Genomic DNA, 25,527 nt, shown 5'->3' with positions numbered 1-25,527 from the left:
AGGGAGCCTGCCGAACCCGGGGCTGTGACGCAGGCTGGGACGCTGCCAGTGCTGTGGGCGTGATGCGGGTAAAGGGGCCGCTGTAAGGAGAGGGCCCCAGACCTCCAATGTCCGTCACCGACCTCTCCTTTCAAAACACAGAAGCTACTAATTCAATTTACCGCTAATAATGTACCACTAAGGGCAATGCTAATAATGTACCACTAAGGGCAACAGTCAATTCCAACCTGTTTTCACAGTTAAGATTTTACTAATAAAATTATAAGCATAGCAAATAAAACGGAAGAGTACTCTAATGTGTGAGCTCCGGTAAAAACACTAGGCAAACTGCAGAAAGCATAGAGAGGTATAGAACATGTGTTTCTGCCACTCTAATGAAAAGGCTTCAGTCGAAAATCACTGAAATAGTTCAAAGCAAAAAATAATTTTATAGTGACATCCCAGTTCTTCTATCCCCCCCACAGTATTCTAGTTTTACAATTCAAATTTCCTAAACTGCCCCTTCGGGCTGCAGCAGCATGACGAGATCTGGCCAGTTCCAAAGACTGAACTTTTAAATATTTAATAAATGGTATTTTCAATATTTCATCACACTCAATTGGCAGCATCAAATATTTATGGAAACAAGTGACTGATGTTTCTGTAACCTTCCAAAAGAACCCACAAATAAAGGCAAGAGACTGCCAGCCGTAGGTCCAGGAGCAGGTTGCCCGAGCTGAAAGTCTGGCTCACGCCGTCACATTGTGGATCACAGAGAAGCTGACATGGTCTTGAATGGCACAGTCTCAACTGAACCCAGGAAGTGGCCAGGCCGCGATCACCCAGCCTCCCTGCAGACCCAGGCCATGTCTGTTACTCTAAGGCACGGCCAGTTTTTGTGGTCACGAAATTGCCACTGGTTTAATAATCAAAGTGCAAAGAATACCATGGTCAACTTCAGGATTAACTTTTTTTTAAAGATTTTATTTATTTATTTCTAGACAGATAGGATCAGAGAGAGAAACGTCAATGTGTGGTTGCCTCTCATTCGTCCCCAACTGGGGGCCTGGCCCACAACCCAGGCATGTGCCCTGACTGGGAACTGAACCAGCGACACTGTGGTTCACAGGCCGGCACTCAATCCACTGAGCCACACCAGCCAAGGCTGGGTTAACTGTAAACATAAAAATGTACACCTTCCTAGTACATCCCAACTCTGGGCAAAAGAGAGACTGGCCCCTTGCCCTGGTCCCAGCAGTCGCAGACCCCCAGCGAGGTGGTTCCTGCTGTGGCAGCCCCAGCACCAACCCAGCACCGGAGATCGCGTCTTATAAGTTCTTTCACTAAGAGAAATCCACTCTTTCCAAAAACAAATCTGGTGCATACCTTCTCATTCCAGAACATCTACATTGGTAGTATCTACCCAATAACAACAACATCATAAATAATGACAGCTATACATTTTAAGAGACTGTAGGCATTTCACCAGTACATCTCAGAAAACGTTACATATTTTATTCACAGATTCAAAGGTTAACCTTGGTCCACCAAAAGAATCTGCAATTAAGAAGCATTGCCACTAGGTGGCGATAGGTGCCCCGGATTACCTGCTGCAAGTGCCCAAACTCTAATTTAAAAATCCAGCTCCTGACTTGCTAAAGGAACAGAAGGTAATTGCGTTAGTAGATCCCTCGTCCTAGGTAATATGCATATAAAAGTGTCAAACCGTGTAAATATAAAATCTCCAGCTGATTCTTTTTTCTCAAAAAACATCTAAAATGAGTAAATTATTCATATTAGTTCCAAAATAAAAATATAAAAAGACATATGTCCTTAGGACTCTCTAAGCACAGTCCCCAGTCACAAATTCCTATTTAGACCAGACCATCGCTGAGCCTTCAAGTGACCTTCACATCAAAGGTCCTTTTGGCCGCATGGCCGTGGACCTCCGGTGTGTTCAGAGGCTGAAGGACCCGGCAGGCTTCCCAGAACCTACCGCAAGTCCCCATCTCCAGAGAACGCAAACGTGTCGACGGCCACCCACACCCTGAAACGAGGTGCCGAAGTGTGGCAGACACAGGGACAGGAGCGTGCTCCGCACTGGGGACAGAGCACGAGGCCTCCACCTCAGACGCAGCCAAGACCCTTGCCAGGGGAAGGAGCGAGTCCCTCCCAGCGGGAGCTGGACCTTCCACCCAGACGGGACACAACTCACCCTGGCTCCCCACTCGTGAGCCAGAACCAGGTCCATGGCCCCACTCACCCACACCGGGTGGGGAAGTGCATTTCTGGCATGTTCCTGGGACAGAGAGCAGGAAATAGCTGAGCTCAACTCGGAACCATCACAAGCCCAAGTGGGTCTCCCAAGGACGGCCTCAAAGGGAATATCCTTCTGAGGGCGTGTTTGTAAGCAGAAAAACATACGAAGAAGGTACAAAGGTGGGAAAATCTATGGCTCGTTCCGGGACTAACAAGACTGGGATAAATGTACGTACAAGGAGGTGTAGCTAGAGCAGGGCTTTAATTTACGGTGAGGGCAGAGTCCGAGGGCCCAGTGCGGTAGGAGAGGCAGGAACCCAGCTCGCGGATGAACCGCCTCCGGCCCCCTCTGACTAGGGGCGGGTTCCCGAGCCACCGGCGCCTACTTCCACATTGTAAGTCGGGAAAGGGGCTTCCGCCCACATCCCTGTTTGGAGGATTATCAATGTGAGTGAAGAGCCCACTCTGCTGGCCACACGAGTGCTCAACAAATCTGTGTTGATCAATTCACCTTAAGCAGGAGCCATGTTTTAGGAAAAACTATCAGGGTGGACTGACTTGAGTTGGGGAGACTCAGGAGGCGTTCCCATGACAACCTCCCCATCCTCTTCTTCAACACAAACTGCAGCCTCAGAAATCCCTACCGGCCCAGACCCTGGAGGCTAATTTTACCCCTTCTTTCGTGACTGGCTCACTTCACTCAGGACAACGTCCTCAAGGTCCCTTCAGGCCACGGCATGTGTCACCTTTCACTCCACGGTGTGTGTGGACCACATCTCCTCTGTCCATTCACCTGCCAAGGGCACTGGGGTTGTGGCCTCCTGGCTGCTGTGCCCGACGCTGTCGCGAACGGGGTGTGCGAATGTCTGTCTGCGCCTCTATTTTCAGCACTTCCGGGTCTGCACTCAGAAGTGGAATCGCTGGATCCCTCGGCAAGGCCGTTTTCAGTCCTTGGAGGAACTGCCAACAGCGTCTTCCTTCCGCGGCGACGGCCCCGTTTTCCAGCCCCACCAGCGGAGCACAGGGTCTCCACATCCTCCCGACACGGCGCTTTCCGGGCTTCAGCAGCGGCCACTGGATGGGTGTGACCAGACAAACGTTGCACCAGTGGCGTCATCCGTCTGTGTCACGTAAAGACATGACGGTGGGCAGAACAGAGCACTGAGCCCGTGTGCCCAGGCAGCCGCTGCAGTCGTCAGCACAGGGCCAATCTCGTCCGACCCACTTGCTCCCGTTCCTGCTGCAAGGCTCGGTCATTTGAAACAAAGTCCAGGTATCATATGACTTCACCCCTCAATACTCTGGAAGATAAAGACTCTTTCAAACTAACCTAAATGGCACTGTCACCTAAAAAAGCCACAACTATTTAACATCAACAACTGTCCCACCAGGACTCATACTTACCCCATCACCGTGGTACATCAAATAGTTTAACTCAACACACCTGGGGGAAGGGGGCTATTTTTAAGCTGAATTCTGTTGTCATGAAAGAAAAACTCGAGACTGTCAATCGGCCTTAAAGAGCCACACGCCAATGGCTTCCACAACGCCCCTTTTTTCAGTGTGTCCATCACACGGGGCTGTGGCAGCTGCTCTGGGTCGAGTTCAGAGGGTTCCCTTCTCCTCCTAACTGGCTGGGAGTTTTCATCACGAACGGTGTCAGACTTTGTCAAACGCTATTTCTGCACTGATCACTACAATCGTGTGACTTTTAAACACCTTCCTTTGGCGGAGGGCTGACTTTGGATGTTGACTTTGGTGTGTGCGCCTGGAAGAAATCCCACTTGGTGTGGTGTGTGGTTCTTTTTACACAACGTAAGACTTGATTTGGTAGTATTTTACTGATGGTTCCTTACTCAACAGTTTTATTGACACTGTCACTTAAAACTTTTTTCTCACTACATTTCCATTGTTTTGACCTGAAAATCCAGTTGGCTTGCACATATCCGGTTTTGTATACTGAACATCACACACAACACGCACTCGTGAGCCGAGCGCCCCCAGGCCCTGTGTGCTGGCCTTGCTCACCAGTAAGACTGGCCTAAAAGGGGCAGCTCCACGGCCAGCCGCGAGACAGCAGGTCACAGTGCTATTTGTCAGAAGTCTGGGTGTGATGATCTCAAATGTGCCTTTAAAAATTAGCGTTTCTGATATTAAATCTGGCTTAAATACAGCATCCCCACACCGGAAGGGCAAATCACTGGAGCCTGGTGACGAAGTGGCGGGACTCCCAGAAGCAAAGCTCGTCACCTCTTCCTGAACCCTCTCCGAAGGGCAAAACGTGAGAACACAAACCCCTGGGCAGGCGGTTTCAGGGGCTTCGGACACCTGCGGAAGCTGGTCCAGGCAGACTCACTACTTCCAACAGTGACTATCAGCCGATGCTCAGGAATCAGGCATCTGGCTTCTCAACGGAACCGAAATCAAGCTGTAAACCCAGGCTTCTCTTTCGTGTGGCTCCCAACTTTTACTTGTATCTCATGATGTTTGGCCGCAACATCCTAACAGTTCATGGAGGAGAATTTCTCACCAGCGCCCCCTGGGGTACACACCAGGGAGGAAGCAAAAATAAGGTGCGACACTGTTGCATATTCAGAGGACACTAAGGCTAGTGACACAGAAAGGGTCAGGGACCGGAGAGGAGAAAGTGAGCTGAGGCGACAGGCACAGCAATGGGGACGAGTGAGTGCGAGTGAGAACAGAAGGCTTTTACTGAGAACAAAAGCGAAACGACTTCCGAGAGGGCTGCTTCCCGCCACCTTGTTCTGCTAGTTAATTTTATGGGTGGTCGCAGCGATACGCTGTTCGGGAGGCTGCACAATTAAGCACGGTTACTTCACTGGTAGATAGACTGAAGGACACCACATCCGCCGAGAGACGGCGGGGTGGGCGAGTGGGCGCACCCACGGACGTGAGGGTCTCCCACCGTAGACCAGCCCCAGTGCGTCGTCCCACAGAGGGCAAGGTCGACAGTCTAACACCTGATCCTAAGCCATTAAGGACAGTGAGCCTATTTTATTCATTACTGTCAGGAAAAATTTGAAATTTTAACAGGAGCCTCCGACAAATGTTTTCTTAAATGTTTACATTTAAAGAGGCTGCCCTTCAGTTACCCATTATCTCATTCTATAAAATTTACTCTTAAATTTTCCAAAGCAACTTAATGTCACATTCACAAGCTTTTCTGGTGAGCAAATGAAAACATCCCACCAGCACTAAAGGGCAGAAGTGAGTCCCTCTCTAACTCAATTGTTTGACTCAGCATGAAAAGCTACCCCATAAAATTAACAGGCCGAGCGCCATGGGGAAACACAGCCAGCAGGTCTCACGGCCTCTGTGCTCCTTATTTACTTCGGCCTCCTGAGTTCCGTGAATCTCACGTGTCCCCGAAAGCCTCTCTTTAAAGTCACAGATGTGACAGGAAGTCACTAATGTGGGAGGGAGCCGTGGGTCCAGCTGCACGACTCTTCTAGAAGCTCCACGGGGACTTCCAGGTGCGCAGGGACGGCGGTCCTTAAACTCAGGAAGTGAGGGCTCTCCCCGAGGCTCCGGGTGCATCGCTGGGAGGGAGGGGTCCCGGCGGAGGTGCTCCCGGCTCACGGGGTTTCTCCGAGCCCTGGTAACAATACGCTGCAGCCGGCCGGCTCCCCTGACAGGGACTCAGACTCAGCCCTGGGGCCGGGAGCCCCTAGTGACAGTATCCCTGGAAACAGAGGTGGCTCTTGTCTGAATCCCACAACATCCCCACTCGGGAGGATGGCGGTGTTTGCAGGTCGAAGCCCCCAGGGAACAGGGGGATCACCCCCACCCCCCGTGGACGGGCACTGGATGGGCGCTGGGGTGAGGCCCAAGGGTCCCGAGTGTGACTCTGCAGCTCTGTGCCTGCAGGCGGCGGCTGTTCCCGTGGGCACACCAGGACTGCAGGTTCCAGAGTTCAGTTCTGGGAGTGAAAACAGGGGAGGGGAGAAAGGGATGGAGTTGGAGAATGTGTCTTCCTCATTCAGATGTTTGTGTAAGGAGACGGAGGAAACTGGAGAAACATCACTTGCTAAATTATTAAAATTGGTATCCTAACAGATCAGAGGGCAAAGAACACGCTCCAATCCACCCACCACAGCGGTGGTCTTGTCACTGGGACGCGAGCAGAACATTCTAGACATCTTCCCTCAAGGACACCTCCTGGGCCACACCCTGTAGTCAGACTGACCTGGGATGGGCAGGTGGGAGCGGAAGGTTCTGTAGACCTGACACACTCACCCATGGAGAACAAACAAGTCACAGAAGGCTCACGAACAGAGGCTCAGGAGAGTCCCCCTGTAAGAGAAACCCGGCCATGTTCACCCTGCTCCTTTCCACACCTCCCCGCCTCCTGTGCTCCTGCCCCCTGGCAGCGCTCCTTCAGGGGGAAGGGGCTGGTCTTCGGCTTCACACTCCTAGTGACTCAAAGCTGCAGCCACCGGCCCCTGGCTTTTGCTTCAGGACAAGAGCCCCCTTAAGGGACATCATCTCATGCAGGACCATCATGCACTCCTCCCATCGTAATGCCTAGGACTGCTCACAGGCAAAGCAAAGCTGCGAGCCGGATCTTCGGCGTCACTCCGCTGACTCTCTGCCTGCTGCCACCAGGTTCCCAGAGCCTCCGCTGGACTCCACAGCCCGCCCGTCCGCACAGGCCTCCAGGCTCCCCGGGCCCCTTCCTCTGCACCCAGTCAACACCCAGCGGCTCCCCCTTTCCAGTTCCTCGCAACCCTGCTGAGACTGGCCAGCCAAGTACTGAATTTGAGTTGAGTACTGAAGGAGGAGAGCGACTTAAGGGACCCACACTTGCATTTTACAAAGAACTTCAATGACTTCATGTAAAAGTAGAAAATAAGAGGAGAAACCCAAGCACCCTGCAAGCTGGTGAAGGAAGTATTTTTGGAACTTCGTCCTTTACCGCCTCTCAGTTCATATCTTGAATGCATGGAATTTATCCAGAGCACACGTGTTTTCGTGCAGTTTTTTACAGAACTAAACCACAATGGAACACGTCAGTTTGTTGATTCGTACGTGTCCATTTATCAACAAACTCTCACAATGCAAGTCAGTCAGAAATCCAGTTATGCAAAAACGCACATGCCACGGTTTCCTGAAATTTCCTATTTTGCAACGTTATCAGAAAACACAGCCGAGGTTTGCCTTTTCTTTCTTTATCATCAGCACACTGGTCTTGAGTGAAAATAGGACAGGGCGCTGCCCTGAATCGTAACCCAATAGTCCGGTGGTCATTTCCGAGTTCTGTGTGTTTTCAGTCGGCTGACCTTCATCCACAATGGAAAACTTTACCATCTTTAGTTCAGAAAAGGCCACACAGCATTCGAGGCCTGGTGACATCCACCACGAGGTTCCTAACAGCTGCTACCCAAAGGGCTGCAGCGCGCTGACGAGAGCTGTCTAATAAGTCCACGGCAGCTAGTCAGAAAAAGCACCCTCATGTCCTTGCTCCCGTTTTTTCTTTATTACCTATATTCTTACAATATGAGAAATAGCAAGACAAATGCATTTACATAGTTCCTACATTACCGATAAAGTGTTGTAACTTTTTTAATAATAAACACAGAAAATGAAACAGCTCACTCTTACTTTGCCACTGAGTCTCTCAAGAAGCCCTGACTGGTGTGGCTCAGTGGATTGAGCGCTGGTCTGAAAATCAGAGGGTCCCTGGTTCAATTCCCAGTCAAGGCACATGTCTGGGTTGCGGGCCAGGTCCCCAGTAGGGGGTGTGCAAGAGGCAACCACACACTGATGTTTCTCTCCCTCTCTTTCTTCCTCCTTTCCCTCTGTTAATAAATATATAAATCTATTCTTAAAGATTTATGTGTTTATTTTAAGAGAGAGGGGAAGGGAAGAAGAGAGAGAGGGAGAAAAACATCAGTGTGTGGTTGCCTCTCACGTGGCCCCCACTGGGGACCTGGCCCGCAACCCAGGCATGTGCCCTGACTGGGAATTGAACCAGCAACCCTGTGGTCTGCAGCCCATGCTCAATTCACTGAACTACACCAGCCAGGGTGTAAAATCTTCTTATAAGAAAGCAAACTCATATAAGACAGAGGAGAATTAATATGACAACGAGGGAGCGGAAGTCCAGGGCTGGGAAGACGAGTAGACAGAAGAAAAGCACGCACTTCCTGAAGTTATTCTGCGTGTTTGAACCCTGGGGCACTGAAAAAACATGCACAGAACTGCCAGCCTGCACTATGGCTGATCTTTCAGGACCATGCCAGGCACCTAATGCCAGGTTCTGAATGGAAAGGAGAAGGACACGCTAATGATTTTGACGCTGACCATGGACAAAATTCCAGAGAGGTTTGGTGCCTCTAGAGACGGAGAAGAAATCACAGAGGGCTGGCAACACCTTCACCAGAACAGGGCACCCGAACGTTTCCTTTCCCGAGGGTCATTGGGAAAGTCACGGGGAAGCTGGGGCCGCGTGCAAGCCACTTGGAAGTGCCAGCACCTGGATCAGAGCCGGACTCAGTGCAGCTCACGTGAGATCCGTCAGCGGTGAGCTTTACTGCGGCGGCGGCGCCGCCTGTCCTGTGACGAGACGGGGAGAGGGAGGCTGGGGGAAAATGGACAGGAGACCCACGTCAGTTTAAGGACCACCAGAAGGGCCCTGAATGCTAGGCCCTGCAACCTGGAGCGTCTCTGGTGCCTTTTCGGGGGCTCAGACTTGGACGGGTCTCCTCCACCTGCATATCAAAACTGAGGGGACACGGAGGGGCAGGATGTGGGGTCGGGCCTCAGAACCACCTGGCGGAGCAGAGTGGCAGGTCATGGGCGGCGAGACCTGCACCGGGGCACAGCCTCGGGTCCGGAGGTGAGAAGCTTGGTTCGACCCAGGGGCGGGAGGACCCAGGGATTTGGGGGAAACCACTTCCGTCCGATGAGGCAGCCAGAAGCTTAGAGCAGGGGTGGCAGCCCCAGGCGACCGGGACTCTGAAACCCCAGCCCGTCTGAAAGGTGCTCCCTGAACCTCGGAGCTCACCAGGAGAAAGACTGCGGCCGGCAGGCAGGTCGGGGGTTAGAGACAAAAGACCCAGAATAGCCAACTCCGTATCGAAGGACAAGAACAAAATTTATACGAGGCTGCCTCATCGGTGAGGCACCGACACACAGTTCTCTGGAACGGAGCACAGCGGCCACAAACAGACCCACGGAAAGAAGTGCAGTCGACCGACCTTGGACAGAGGAGCAAAGTCTCCTCAACAAGCGGCGCCGGACGCTGGGCAACCACGTGCAGAAATGGCCCAGACACAGCCTGCTCGCCGCTCACAAAAATCAGCCCCAAACGGACACAGGCCTAAAGGTGAAATGCAAACTACACAACCCCTAAAAGGCAGACCAGGGTGCAGCCTAGCTGACCACGGGCACGGTGATGACGTTTCAGAGGCAACACCAAAGGCACGCGATCTGTGACAGAAATAAATGACACACTGGACTTGACATTAAAAATTTCTGCTCTACAGAAGGAATTAGAGCGGGGGTGTCAAACTCATTTTCACCTGGGGCCACGTCAGGTGCCTTCAAAGAGCTGAGTGTAATTTAGGACTGAATAAATGTAACTGCTCCTTAACTAGGGGCAAGGAGCTCGGTGCTGCCGCCGGGTAGAAACAAGGTGCAGGTTGGATAAAACAAGGCGGAGGCAGGATTCGGCCCCCGGGCCTTGTGTTTGTCACCTGTGAAGTAGAAGACAACCATAAACTGGGAGAGAAATATTTGCAAAAGATACAGCCAATAAACAGCTGTCATCCAAAATGTACAAAGAACTCAACAATCAGAAAGCAACCAGACACCTCATCATAGGAGATACACAGCCCTGGCCAGTGTGGCTCCGTTTGTTGGACGTCGTTTGGCAAACTGAAGGGTTTCAAGTTCAATTCCTGGTTAGGGCACATGCCTGGGTCACGAGTTCGGTTCCCAGTCAGGGCGTGTACGAAAAGACCACCAACCAATGTTTCTCTCTCACATCAGTGTTTCTCTCCTTCTCTTTTCCCTCCCCTTCCCCTCACTCTGAAACCAACAAGCACGTCCTCAAGCGAGAATTTAAAAAAAGAAAAGACAAGGAAAAAGGAAGATATGAGTACAGATGGAAGAATGTTCAACATCGTATGTCCTTAGGGAAATGCAAATTAAAGCAATACCATGCACCCCTACCAGAACGGCCAAAACCCGAAACCCGGACGACCCCGAAGGCTGGGGGGTGTGGAAGGCCGGCCGGCACCCTGGGAACGCAGAACGGCACGGCCGCCGTAGAACACGGTTCAGCAGTTTCTTACAGATTCGTATTATACGACCCTGCAATCACGCTCCTGGGTATTTACCCAAATGGGTGGGAAACTTATGTCCACAAGAAATCCCGCATATGGATGTTTATAGCAGCTCTGCTCATGTTGCCAAAGCCTGGGAGAAACCAAGACGTCCTCCCGGAGGCAAAGCGCTGATCTGCGGTCCACCCGGACAGTGGACGTTACTCAGTGATGGAAAGAAAGGAGCGGTCAAGCCCCGAGGAGCTGTGGAGGGGACTGAACCCACGCCGCCGAGAGGAAGAAGCCGCCTGACCAGCCGTGAGCTTCCCTCAGCATGACGTCCTGGACAAGGTGAAACCGTGGAGACAGTACAAGGCTCGGCGGTCGCCAGGGGTCAGAGGGGAGGGCGGGGCGAGCAGATGCCACAGAGGGGTTTCCGGGCAGTAAAAGGCTCGTGGGAGACGGCAGCAGGGGTGCACGCCACACATCTGTCAAGCCTGCGAGTGTCCGACATTGGCAGTGACGCAGAGGTGAACCGTGGGCGGCGGTGACGATGCTGTCGAGGCAGGTCCTCAGCCGTGATGAGCGCACCCTACGGTGCCGGGTGTCACCGTGGGGGGCGGCTGTGCCTGTGGGGGCCGGGGTGCACGGAAACTCTGTGTTGCTTTCCACCCAATTCTGCTATGACCCTAAAACCACTCTAAAAAATTAAAGTTTATTACATTTTTAAAAAGCTATGTCCATTTTGTGCAACGTGAATTGTACCTCAAATTTAAAAAAGGGGGGGATTATGTGGAATTGAGTTCATAAAACAGCAAACACATAATGTTTCCTATAATACTCTAAACACTTACAAAAGCGGTTTGCCCCTCCTGACAACCCTATGAAATAGCTACTGTTCTCCTTTCACAGATGGGGAAACTGAGGCACAGACTAAGTAGCTTGTTCAACAGCACAAACAATGGCAGAGCTGGGATTTGAACCCTATGGTTCAGCTCCAGAGTCCATGTTCTTAACCATCCCACCCAGCTCCCACGGTGCCAGCCTCGAGTCTGTGGGGACACTGAAGGCCGCCCTGCAAGGCGCAAGGGGTCCCGGATGAGATGCGCTCCAGCAGAGGGCGCTGCAGAGGGAACCCCAGACGCGGCACTAGCTCTTTCATAAAACTGGGACTGGAGCAGTGGGCCACTTTCTGAGACAGCCCGGTAAAAGGTGCTACAAGATTAAAAAGCATGTATGTTAATACAATGTTTCCTTTTCCAGAACTTATAAAACACCTCTCTGATTTTATAATCTTTCCTGACTCAACTGGCGTGAAAGGTTCGTAACAAGACACCCAAAGGGTGAATATTATTTGTTACAGAAGACACAGGGTTAAAGACACTCTTGGCTGGTCTCTGCTGTATTCCTGCTTTCCATATTCTGAGCTACGAAAATATCATACTGACAGTAATAACTACTTCATCATTTCCTCTTTGGTAAATGGGCTTATTGAGCTAAATGGGGTCTAAAAATCCCTTCCATTCCTAAAATTCTAGCCATGTCATTCAGAAGCTGATTTTCTAAAGATAGATTAGCAGATTTTTAAAGTCTAGGGGTTTGAAAAGTACTTGTTCTAATGCAATGACATATAAGTAACAGGAAATTATTTAAGGGGAAGACCAACTGCCAGATTCTAAAAGCACAGGAAGGATTCACCCCCAAAAGGGGAGAAGGGCTGTAACGAGGCAGCCCCCCAGGGGAGACCAGAGCTGCGGGACACAGGCTGGGTCCCAGGCAAACCGCCACAGAGCAGACGGACACACACGGGCCTTCCCCACGCAGACAAACAGGACAGATGCCAGCCCAGGCACGACTCGTGGCGGTTCTGAGAAAACTCCCAGCGATCTTTGGGGAAAACTAAGCCAACAGCAGCATGGGCCCCCTTATTGTGAAGTTACCAAAAGCATCTCTACGATGAAACCAGCCATTCAAAGGTTTCACAAGGGCCATCTTATGAAGGAGGGGAAAAAAAGCATAGATGGCAATCATAAGAAAAAAGAAAGGAAAAGCTTGATTTTTTTTTCTAGATCTCATGCTACAGAAAATACTGCTACAGGAAGTGTATGCTACCAAAGAATAAACTCAAATAAGCCTGATTTGAATGTGCTATGGTGTTTCATCCACTCCTGCTTTCCTCCCCACTAACAATGTACCCTTTAATAAAATGAAAAAGGAAACCAAAAGTGATAACCCGCGGACACACAGGGAGGACACTGCCCCCCTCGAGGGCCCCACCCCAGCGGCAGCAGGGGTGCGCTGCGCGTGCAGGCGGGTCCAGGTCTAGGCCGGGGGCCGGGGCACGTGCAGTGGACTCAGATTTCCTCCTCTTCTTCTTCTTCTTCTTCTTCAGTACATCACCCTAAGGGTTTCCTCTGCTACTTCGGCCTCCATCTAGAAGTCAGTCACTCATGACACAGCCCCTGACATACTCTGCCCAACAGCAACAGCTACCAGAGTATGGTCTGAGGACTCTGGGGTCCCCGAGGCCCCATCGGGGGTCCACAGAGCCCTCCCTTTTCCTGCTACGTATCTGTATGAGGCTGAACTTCCTTCATCTACTCCAACCAAACAACAGACCGTTTCTCAGGCTTTTAGCTAAGATCAAGTGCAGCAACCGGCCGCAGGCAGAATCCCCGCTGTCATCTCCTAACCCTTAGCAGGGACGTAAGACAAGGCCAGTCTTCTTACTACACTGCTTTCTGTTTTGGGGAAATGTAGTTATTTTTCATTTAAAGTACGTTGTTACCATCAAATGGGCTTATCACTGCTATTTTACATAAGCTAATGACTATTTTAACAGGGTCTCAGCTTAATTTCTAACGGAGCCCGGGCAGGCGCAGCTCTCAGAGGCCCTCAGTGACTTCCAACAGCGCGGGGGTCCCGGCACCAAACCGTCCGGGGCCCCAGCAGACCCCACCACATCCCTCTGATGGTCACCACACCCACCGCACCTGGGACAAAAGATCAGTGCGTGGCATCGAGAACGTTATAAACACCCTGCATAAAAGGAATTCTTTCTGTCTGAAACTCTGATTGCGTGGATACGTTTTTCTTGCTCTACCTGGGAAAACACCTAGAGACACACAACGTTGTTAAGACTGGTGGTCTCAGAGAGGCGGTATTGCAGGCCACCTGAACGCCCTCATTTTCGCTCTAAGTTATACTTTCCTGTTTCCCCGGTGAGGACGGAGGGAGATGCCTGGAGGGCACTTCCCGGGCCGTGTTCCGTGGCACACCGGTGCCTGGGAAGAGTCCAGGGTCAGGTGAGTTGCAGGGATGCCGGCTGCCCGCCGCTCGGCAATCCTCCAGCTCACGTGTCCATGCGCCACAGGCGCCGGGTCCTGGGGTAAGGGGACCTGTCTCAGCACACGTCTCAAATCAGGTGCCTGCAAGACCGCTTTCGCCAAGTAACTCCTGCCCGTGTACCACGCGTGGGGAAACACTGCCTCGGAGAGCGACCTGTCACCCTGTGCGTCACCCATTCGAAGAGGCGGCCTGCGGTCAGGTGGCCCTTTGTTGTGATTGTGAGAAGTCACTCTGTGCCACTATTTAGCACGGACAACTTCCAGCGAACCCAGCTGAGACTACCCAAAGGTGGTGCACAACACACTTCCTCCGTCTGCCTCAGCAAAATGCCTCTCCACGGAGGAGCAACTCGGATACAGATTCCGAAGCTTAACAGTTCAACGAACAGTTTTAAACAGCAATTCCTGAGTGAGATTTTCTCTGATAAAAAGCATGAAGTACATTGGACCACAAGTCATTCCTTGAAATAACGCACCTAAGGACGGATTCAGCGAAAGGGTGACCTGTCCAGGTGGACAGTCCCCTTGCGGTGGCTGCACAGTCTCCCGCCCCCACTTCCCTGCACCTGGGCACCTGGCCCCACCTGCTCCCTCCTGCTTCCTTCCTGTTCAGGATCCCGGTGAACATGCCACATGACCCCTCCTCTCTCGGGCCGGCCACTCGGAAGCCAAATCATGGGCTCCTCCCTCCTTCCCAACCTCTCTTGCTGCCCCTTCGTTGCAGGTGCGAGCCAGGAAGTGCCTGACTGAGGCTGCTGCCCCCAGATTTTCTAAAGCCGCTCTTCTACTTCGAGGCCTACTTACCCCCAAAGTGTAATGAGCACCTCACTGTCGGTGTGTACAATTATTAACAGGGCGATGGGCGTGTGCTGTGCTTTACTGCAAATATGCCTGATTTTCACTTGGTAAGGGTTAAGTAGGTTTCCCACAATCACTTTCAGAGCCTGAACAGTTTATAACAATGTTTCCAGGGGAAAACACAATTTGAATTCCAAGTTCGATATGAATGGCTTTTTCAGGTCACCTGGGAACCCGAAATGGGTCCCAGGAAACTATTCATGGCGACAAAGCTGGGTCAGGGCAGCGGAGCTGAGATGGTATCACAGTCTCACTGGGGTGAGTGCGGCTCTACCCAGGCGACGGGGCCTGAGGGTGGAGAACTGAAACCTGCCTGGGCGTTCGGGACAACAGGCCTCGATCCAACCAGAGCTGGACCGGGGTTAACTTTGTTAGCCTCTGTGGAGGGTTTCTCAGGTGGCAGGGTGCCACCCCTGCCCACTGCACCAGCCTGCCTCAGTTTACCTGTCTGTCTACGCTGGGCCTCCAACAGATAAGACGGCACAGCCAAGGCTGCGCTATGTCAAGACGAGGCTTCTGCCCCAACCCCTCTCCGCTCCCCTGCACCGCTCGGCTGAGCTGCTCCACACAACAGAAACTCCGGGAAACCCTTTCTCCCGTCAGGCCCGACCAACCAAAACCTGGCCTCGTGGCCGGTGTTTGCGGTCTCGCTGCCCTCCAGCCTCGCTCTGTCCGTCAGCACCAGAGACCATGTCCGGATACACCTGCTAAGGAACCGTTCAATGAAGGTGTCCTGGATGCATTACTTTCTTAAAGTAGTAAAAAAAAACAACAACAAAAAAAACCCCTCAAACCTTTCAAGAAATAATAGTAATATACTCAGAAATAATAATTCTAAAAATAAGTGGGGTTAAGAAAGTTTATCAACTGAAAACCAAGTATGTATTACCCACTGGCATTTCATCAAACAAATATTAACGTTAGTTCTTATCGGTACAAGTCGTCGTTAGGGAGAAAGCTTTATTAAGAAACTATCTCATTGGTACTTGTTCCTCCAATTATTAAAGGTTTAAAAATGTCAGATTTCACATAAAGAAACACTTATGTAACTTTCTATCCTAAGCTTTGAATATTTAGAAGGTGCTTATTAGTTGCTTCTTTTAATTAAGCAAGAGAAGACTTCATACACTTAGGAATGGACTTTTTAAACTGCTGCCAAATGAAAATGCTTTACTCAGGAATCATGGGCAGATAGGAACAGACAGTTACAAACCACTCAGAAGCAAGATCAGAACTATAAAGCGGATTCAGGGCTTTCTAATCCAGGCTGCAGACCAGGGCGGTGGCCTACCACCCACACGGCACTCGGATACCGAGGATGGCCGCTGCCCACCGTCCAGTCCTGCATGGTTCCTTCAGTAACCGGGGCCCCAAAGTGAACGGGCACCAGGGAGGACATGAAATTCAAGCCACTGCATTCTGCTTACTAGCTCTTCCAATAAACATTTCAAATGCATGACAAAAAAAAAAAAAGATCAGGGATTATCAGAGAACTTTAATTAGTTCTGTTATCCTTGTTACTAACTCCATAAGCAACAGGAAACTGGCTTGAATTAGGGCATCTTAAAGGTGAATGTAACCTGCTAGATGCCAAGGCTCTCATCCCCCAATCGAAAGCGAGCCTGTTCCTCAGCCAGCCTCTGCCTCCCCACAGAGTCAGACACGAGGCTGCAGCCTCCGCCCTGCGGCCACCACGGAATACAAGTCTTCCAGTGAGAGGAGATGTCCCCGGGGGCCGTGCATCAGCTGGCTCACCAGAAGGGCCCCCACCCCAGGATCAAGGGCTCTGGCTAAAACCTCAGAGCCAGGCCCATATTCTGGCTCTGCAGGATCAAGTCCGTGAATACACAGGGCCGGTTTACCAGGTGTGACAGCCCCATGCTCGGTGTAATGCTGCCGCCCTCCTGAGACCCCCAAGGTCTGAACAACGGGGCCCTGCACGCTGATGCCGCTCTTGGCGCCACATACAGCTGGTGCCATCAATGCTCATCATTAATGACATCTGAAATGTGCAAAATTACATGCGGCTGGATTCTGCATTTAAGATGAAATAAATTATGCTCTTTAAAGGCCACTTCATAGACAAGCTTATACAAATCATTCTTAAGTTTTACATACTTCAATTTAAGTTTATGACATTCCATTTTTTTCCCTTGGTGGTCCTTAAAATGATAGTACTATATTATACTAAAAAAATTCTGCAGTATTAGGAAGAGCCCAGAATAAATATGGCTTTGTTAGACTTTAAGTAGGTATTAAACAAAGATGACATTCATTTCTGAGTTTTAAAATTCACTTAGAATCTAAAGACATGTTTCTTTCTTTTTTAAAGATTTTATTTTATTTTTAGAGAGGGAATGGAGGGGGGAGAAAGAGAAGGAGCGAAACATCAATGTATGGTTGCCTTTTTAGTGCCCCCTACTGGGGACCTGGCCTGCAACCCAGGCATGTGCCCTGACTGGGAATTGAACTGGGGACCCTTTGGTTTGCAGGCCAACACTCAATCCACTGAGCCACATAAGCCAGGGCTAAAGACACATTTCTAAGTGTTTTATACCATGACTGAAAATTGGGCGAGTAACAGAGTAAATTAAAGAATAAAAAATCAAAGAACCAGCCCTGGCTGGTGTAGCTCAGTGGATTGAGTGCCATTCCAGAGGATCGCAGTTTGATTCCCAGTCAGGGCACATCCCTGGGTTGCAGGCCAGTTCCCAGCAGGGGATGCATGAGAGGCAACCATACATTGATATTTCTCTCTCTCCTTCCCTTCCCTTCTAAAATAAAAATAAAAAAATTTAAATCTTTTTTAAAAAATCAAAGAACCAGACAAATAACACACTTTAATAAAGCACACATTTTAGCCAATTAGCAGAACAAGAATTTAACAAAGAAATGTCAGCCCTGGCTGGTGGGGTTCAATGGATTGCGCACTGGTCTGTGCACCGAAGGATCTCTGGTTCAATTCCCAGTCAGGGCACATGCCTGGATTTCAGGCCAGGTCCCCAGGTGGGAGCCTGCAAGAGGAAACAGATCGTCATATCTCTCACACATGACATTCCTCTCCTATTTCTCTCCCCTCTCTCTATAAATAAATATTTTTTAAAAAGAGAAATGTCATTTTCTAGACCAGCTGTAGTTTCAGAATGTTAGTGATTCTTCCGGTCCTTTCATAAAGTGAAACCCGGATGCAGAACCTAGACAGTCACAGTGTGTGTGACGAGGCTCACCCCCACTCAGCCTGTGGCACTTGGCAGATCTGAGCCCGAAGTTAGGGCCTGGGGGGGACAGATGCTGGACTGCTGCTGCCTTTCTTAAAGTGGCAGGTGGTGACAACAAAGAGCTGCAGGAATGGATGCCACCAAAGATCTGAAGGTTGTAAGATGCGGTCCCAAAGAAAGCAGACGGCAGGTTCAGCGTTCTGGAGAAAAGCACTGCCTCGTGTTCTGGCAAGTGCCCGGGCTGAAAGGCCAGCTGTCAGGGGCAGCGAGGATGGTCTGTCCGCCAGGGAAGGCTGCTTCGTGTAGCAGGCTGGCCTCTCAAAGCTCCTTTCAACCCCAGGTCTCAGGTCCTGGGGAGCAAGGATACAGGAGGCTACGGCAAAGAAAGAAGCTGGCTGGAGGAAATGCCAGCTTGTCCCCAGAGTAGGAAAGAAATCAGAGACTTAATCCTCTAGTAAGAAAACTCTGACAACTGTGAAGTGCGCATCTGATTAGGAAGAGGCTCCTGGAGTCATTAACTGTGGGGGGCAAGCGTGAACGTGAACGCAGGGTGGAGCAGCCACTTTGCAAACCAGCCTGGCAGCTCCTCAGAATGCCCGACATGGAGCTGCCACAAGACCCAGCGACGCCCTCCTAGGCGTCTGCCCGAGAGGAGGGAAGGTTCGCGTCCACACCGGAACCCGCACGTGCGAGCTCCTGGCAGCTGCAGAGTGGGGGCCCCGCCAACGACCGTCCAGTGGTGAGCACACAGGAGAGCGGCGCAGCGTGCCCACCCGATGGGGCACAGCTGGGGTCCGCTCCAGCTGCTGTAACACACACTGAACGGCCTACGGACAACAGGAATTCACCTCTCACATTCTGGAAGTTGGACCCAAGATCAAGGTGCCAGCAAATGGGGCATATGGTGAGGGCCCACTTGCTGGGCCACCTTCCTCACCGGACGGAAGTGGCGAGGGAGGTCACTGAGGTCTCCTTTATAAGGGCCACTGCTCTGATCCTCCTGACCTGACCCCTTCCTCAAAGCCCCACCTCCAAATATGATGATACCGGTGCCCCACCTGGTGGGGCTCAGTGGACTGAGCACCAGCCTGCAGGCCAAAAGGCTGCCGATTTGATTCCCAATCAGGGCACAGGCTTGCATTGCGGGCCAGGTCTCCAGCTGGGGGTGAGCAAGGGGCAACCGATAGATGTTTCCCTAGCTCTTGTTCTCCCTCCATTCTCCTTTCTCTAAAATTGAATAAATATAACCTAATTTTTAAAAAAATCAATGAAGACCTTATCCAAAAAGTTACATTTTCCTGTCTTAGAAAGCAATAATAAAAATATTTCAGTCCTCTCTTGCTTCTTGAAATTTTAACATCCCTCAGGTTCTTCACTTTAAACATTAAAAGTTGGCTTAATAAACTTAACCAAGTCCCAAAAGTAGTTAATGGAATTACAGAATTTTCTAATTTCAATGCAAAAGTAATATTATCACGCCGTGGCTAGTGTAACTCAGTGGATTGAGCGCGGGCCTGTGAACCAGACTGCAGTTCAATTTCTAGTCAGGGCACACGCCTGGGTTGCAGGCCAGTTCCCAGCAAGGGACACACAAGAGGCAACCACACATTGACATTTCTCTCCCTCTCTCTTTCCCTCTAAAGATTAATAATATATATATATATATATATATATATATATATATATATATATATATATATATATATACATATCTATATAATCATGTCATTAAAATTTCTCTTTTTGGCCATATTCATCATATTTAAAACTGAAGTTTGTTTTTGCTCAAAAATAAATAGTACTGACACACTCCTACAACTTCCCTTTGAAAACGAATTCCTATGCAACTGCTTGATCTGATGTTCTTCCTCCTGCAAGCAGCACGTACGCAGAAGACTGTTTGGCTGAAGACTCCAGTCCGTCAGTCAGCTCTTTAATCAGAACACATTCAGAACTATTAATATTTTATTATTTCTTCAGCAGTTATAGGCCTCCTGTGTGAAATAAATGACACTTACTTTACCAATAAAAATGTTAGATTAAGCATAATATTGAAGTCTATATTCAAGTGACTCTTTTCCCTCAAAGTTGCTGCTGAGGAACAAGGTAGCAAAGACACCATTTTCTAAAAGGGCTGAGAATTACAGTGTTGTTTTAAACAGACTAAAAGTGGTGGCCACAAAGCTACAGACTTCAAAAGCTGCTGCTGCAGATTTTTATGGGGATCTAATATCCCCAACACTGCAATCGACAGAAGGGTCCTTGAAAAATTATCCACTAATGAATTTTGATACCCATGTTGCGGAATCTGAGTTGTTTACGGTCTGCGATGCTTTTTTCAGTACATGGCAGGCACCAGCCAGGTGAAAGCAGGGTACATCCGCCCACGAAACAAACCAAAACCAAAGGCCCTTCCCCCCTGGGGCATGCATTCTGGGGAGACGGAGGATAAACCAAGTGACAAGGAAGGGTGTTAGAGTAGTGCTGGGGCAAAGAGGTACAGTGGGGCGGGAAGGAGGACTCGGTGGGGGTGGGGAGATGACACACCAAACAGGACAGGAGAAGAGGCCTCGCCCCAGCAGCCCCTGCTCAAACGGTCGGTGTTATTTATTGGCTTTGCAATGCGTTCCACAATGGCACTTGGGTTTTCTTTTTTTTTTTAATGTTCATAGAAGCTTTCTATTTTCTCTATTTCAATGTTCTATTTCTCCTTAATAGATGGATTGGAGAGAAGGCAAGCCTCAAATACACCAAAGATATCTCTCCTAATATTTTGGTTTATTTTATGTTTTTTTGAGAACTATAGCTACAATTAAAGTGAAAATATAGGATTCTTCCATAAAACAACTAATTAACAGTCAAAATGCAATTTAGATAACAAAATCTGACGTGCTCGGTAACAATTTCCATGTGGTCTTTCCCCATTCATATCACCGGAGGCAGCCAAGGCAGGAATGGCAGGTTCCTGATGTCTCGCTGTCTTGCAGCGGTGAAAGAAACTATGTGAAGTGATCATCTCTTAAAATAAACCACGGAATGTGTCTCCACAAGCTGCATGTTTACACAGAAAACTCACTGTGACATTTCAAAATGAAATTGTTTTATCATTTCATGCAATGGTCATGAAGCATTTTCCAATTTGCAAGCTGAAAAAAAATTAACAAATGCAACAGGATAATTGGTGTTGGAAAATGTGTTTTTACTTTGAAGACTACGAATTCTTAAGCACTATCAAGGCACCAAGAAAAGCTCAGAGAAAGTTAGCAAATTACAAAGGACTCAAGTCATCTTTCATGTAAGATTTCTGTTAGTGCGTCATAATGAAGATACCTGATATTGAAATGTACACTGTGTGAGTGTCTCAATAATGCCAATGAATGGACTAATTAGCCCATTTGCTAATTCAATAATGAACAGCAAATGTAGGTGAATGAACAAAAAAAGGGAAATATGGATTTTAACAGGGAAAGTTACCACTGACTAAACTAAATACACTCGAACTATTCCCACAGTACCCAATACAAGCACATATTTTAAAAATGTGTTTTTCCCAAGAGAAGAAAAACTTTGACATTTTTGCTTGGATATACAAGCCTTTCAGACCTCCATATCACATCTGAAAAATAACATTTCAAACTTAAGCCGGTTTAATGTAACTTTTAAAAATCAAATTGCCAGCAGTCGGATACTTAGTAACTAAGGTCTGAAGGCGACAGAGTCAACAGAACGTTAGCAATGAAATGATGGGAGTACCCGAAGCTTCTCATCCTCCCTGTGGAGAAAGAAACGTGGCACGAAAGACGCATTCGCCTCTTCTACCCCTTCATCTGCTCACACAGTAATTCTCCCCGTGTGTCATGCAGAGGTAAAGGAGAATTTTTTTAAAGCTTGCTAGAGTGAAATATGACCATTTAATCTGGACTTGCATCAGTCCTCCTCCCCGAAAAAAAAATTATTAAAAAACATCAGAAGAATAGATTCAAGTATTCTGTAGTCCACAACTGGATTACTTCGCTCCAAGGCCAAGGAAAGTGGCTGCGATTCCAAGACCCACACGGAAGCGTGTATCTGCAATGCGTAAGCTTTTTGTTGGCAAGATCAGTCAACATCAGAAACCAGGTAACGTTTAAAAGTGGATGAAGGTTAAAACAACAGAATCACCAATTCACTAAGAAATATTTCTTGGCAAGTAACCACGAAATAATCTCGGCCCCAAGGAATCAAAGAGGGCTCTCTCGTTTCCGTTGCGACCATGGGGGCCCTTGCACGACCTAAAGTACCGTCAGGAAAAGGTGCACCACGGCGTCGGGGACCAAGGGGACGAAGATTTCTAAAACCCAGTGTGAGACCGCGGTGGTAAACCTCATCACAATTTCACCTTTGGGTGAAAAGGTGGGAGGGGAGCAAGAAGTTCCAGCTTCTGCTCCTTTGCTGAAAGGACCCTGGGAGGAGGAGGGACGCGGCGAAGACGCGGGGTCCGCGGTGCAGACTCGGGATCTTGGGAAGGGATGCGGAGGAGTGGGCTCTTATATAAGCAAGCACACACCAAAAACTGTGCGTGCACCCCGCGTCCGGTGCACATTCTGAGCACAGACACACGTACACAGCATCTCCCCTGGGGGTGCGGCCCCAGCCTGCGGGCGCTGCCCAGGAAGATGCACTGACCCTTCGGCCCGTCTGCGCCTCCTCCAAACCCGCGCCGCCGCCACCCGCGCTGCGATGGGGGCCGCCAGGGCCCAAGTGCCCCGCCCGGGACAGAGTTCGGCTTCCCGCGGCGCCTGCAGTGCGCGCCCCCGGTCTCCGGCGTTCCGACCCCGCGCGGGACACCTGGTCCGGACCCCCTGCGTCCCGACCCGGCTCCCGGCACACTCGGCCTTGCGCCGCGCCCCGGCCCCAACACTCACCTCGCGCGGCCCCGACCTCGTTGCCGCGCAGCAGCCCGGCCAGCAGCAGCCAGGCGGCCGGGGCTAGCGCGAGCCCAGGGCGGCGCAGCATCTCTCGGGCTCCCGGCGCCCCGGCCGGCCCGAGGCGGGAGCGGCAGGGAGGCGCGCGGGGCACCGAGCGGGGCTCTGGCGGCCCGGAGCCGGCTGCTTCGCGCCGCGGCAAGCACCAGGGTCCACGGAGGAGCCGCCGCCGCGACGCTGGGCCGCGCGCTCGGGCCGCGAGCGCCCTCCCGTCCGCAGAGGAAGCGCTTCGCTGGAAGCAGTGGTAGCAACTAAGATGGCGCCCGTGCTCTCTCTCGGGTCCGGCGACGGTACCGGGCTCGGGGCGGGGCGGCGAGGGGCGGGGTGGGGCGGGGCGAGCACGGACCAGGGGCGGGGCGGGGCGAGCGCGCCGCCGCGGCCCCGGGAGCGCGCGGGGGCGGGGGCGCGCGGGAGAGCGGACGGAGGAGGGGCGCGCGCGCGCCTCCGAAGTCGCCGGCGGAACTCGGAGCGCGCGCCCGCGGGGGCGCGCTGGGGGGTGCCTCCGAGCGGCGGGGAGGACTGCTCCCCCACCCGGGCCGCGGCCGAGAGCATCACGCGCGCTCCCTGCGCGCGCTCCCAGGCTCCAGAGCCGATGCGGGAGCAGCCCGGGGCCCCGGCCTCCCTTTCTGCCCGTCCCGCCCCCGCCCGCAGGGAGTGCAGACCCCGCTGCAGGGTGCAGCCCATGGACCCTGAGCGCCAACAGCCTGACCCCTTCCGGCACGTCCTGTCCCCCCAGGACCTCGGTGTCTTCTGCCAAGTGGAGGGGACGAGAGGGAGCTCGCGGAGCCACGATAGGTGTTCAAGGAGAGGAGGTCAGCGAACCGCGCTTTGTAAACAGTCGGGAGCAGCGCTGCACGTGCCGCGAGGGGTTCCAGCCCTGCGGGCGCGGGGTGCGGGATATTGCGGGTCCAGGAAGGGCGTCCTGAATTTGTAACGCAAGATTTCTCCACCTGCTGAAGAAATCCGTCTGTGGCTTTTTCAAGGTGGCTTCTGTGCTCACCCCTTCTAGAAGATCTTAGTGTGATGCTCTCCGTCCCCCTTAGAAATGCAGAGATCCAAATGGGTAGAAGAGACGTTCAGGTAGCTCTCTAGAAGGGTCTCGGATCCTCCCTTTTCCTGTCCTGGGGCCTCCACCTTCCCCGGATCCTTGGGACACCCCCCCCCCCCGCCCCCATGCTGGAGATAGGAACTGGAGCAGTCACGGAAGGCTCCCGTGTGCCTGGCCCTGGGAGACCACATTACTGGCTCCGTTTTGCGGATGAGGAAACTAAGACAGGTGATGATGTCCCTAGCTGAGACAACTACTGTGAAAAGAAAAATTGGCCTGACAGGACGGTGGCATTAGGGAGACACCAATCACAAAAGTTAAATGACAATAAAATGCTAATTATCCCAGACTGCTGGAAGAGCTATCAAAGCCGGTCCACTGCACAAGGACCATCACAGCCCCGTTTGTCACACTTCAGAGGGGCTAGCTGGCTGGTGGGCTTGTGGCGACCAGGGTGGGGTGAGGTGGAGCAGGGTGGGTAGCTGTGGAGGCTGGGAGGGAGTCTCTCCGGTTGTGGAGAGTGGAGCACTGATTTAGAAGTGTGGGCAAGGAGCCCAAAAAGGCAGCCTGAGGCCAGATTGTGAGGTGCCTTAAGTGACAACCTGAGGGATTTGAACTTGATCTTACCCAGACGACCTTGAACAGCAGGGAAGGGAGGCACGATGTGACTTGAGGGTTTCAAAGCCATCTGTAATGAATATGCTCCTCCTTGTCCTTTGTCACTCAAAGCATCCTCCACCAAAGCCTGAAGCTTCCATCTCTGCTTCCCCTGCCACCCCCTTGTCCAGGAGGACTAGACTCCCCTTGGGTGGCCCCTGCCATCTCCAGGCCACCCTTCCACTCCTTCCAGCCAGCACTGCAGTCACCTCTCCAAACATTGCTGTTACTTCCATCCTTCCCTGGCTCCTAGAGGCTGGCCACCTCACCGGGTCCAGGCAGCTCTGCCAGGTTTTACGCCGCTCAGCCCCAGGCCCCACCCAGCTGACCTCAGGGCCTGCTGTTCCCACTATCTGCCTTCCGTTCATTCTTTCCCAGGAACAGCATCACACGGTACACCTTCCTCCACCCCTACCCTGAGCCTCAAGTCCTTACAATGCACCTCTGGGCTGCCTCCTCCAGGAAGTCCTCCTGACTATCAGGCCCTCCCTCCCCAAACCCCACCTTCTCCTAACTAGCTGAGACTTGATGATCTGCTGCTTTGTGTCCTTTTCTCTTGCCCAATATTCTGGTGGGAAGGACCCAGATGGTACAATCAGACTGCCCAGGATGGGAATTCTGGCTCTGCTCTTACACATGACCTTGGAAAACTTAGGAACTGTCTGAGTCTCTTTCCTCACCTATGAAATGGGATAACTACCTATTTCCTAATTGTGAGAATTAAATGAAATGATGCAACCAAAGTGCCTCACAGAGGGTAGCATTCAGTAGCTCTACACGTATGGCGGTTTCTCTCTCCCGCAGGAGCCTTCTGAGCTCCTAGTGTATGTACTGCTGAGCACACAGTAGGGACTCAATAAAAATCCAGTGATGAACTGAGTGAATTTCTGTGTTTTGTTTTGCTTTTCT

General features: G+C 51.1%; 1 protein-coding gene across 4 annotated transcripts in view; it reads right to left on the bottom strand.

Annotated features, from left to right (window-relative positions):
- The window catches only part of CLSTN1 (calsyntenin 1), a 58,126-nt gene extending 34,937 nt beyond the window's left edge, over positions 1-23,189 (bottom strand). For all 4 annotated transcript variants that reach the window (XM_037165660.2, XM_037165662.2, XM_037165661.2 and 1 more), the window contains exon 1: positions 22,854-23,189. In XM_037165660.2, coding sequence (XP_037021555.2) covers positions 22,854-22,944 — 91 coding nt within the window. In that variant the 5' untranslated portion in view covers positions 22,945-23,189. The remainder of the gene's footprint in view (positions 1-22,853) is intronic.
- Between the last annotated feature and the right edge of the window lie 2,338 nt (positions 23,190-25,527).

Source organism: Artibeus jamaicensis, unplaced genomic scaffold, assembly GCF_021234435.1.
Source record: "Artibeus jamaicensis isolate MK-2021 breed Jamaican fruit bat unplaced genomic scaffold, CSHL_Jam_final scaffold_847, whole genome shotgun sequence".
Classification (NCBI taxonomy): Eukaryota; Metazoa; Chordata; class Mammalia; order Chiroptera; family Phyllostomidae; genus Artibeus; species Artibeus jamaicensis.
This window is presented reverse-complemented; position numbering and strand designations above follow the sequence as displayed.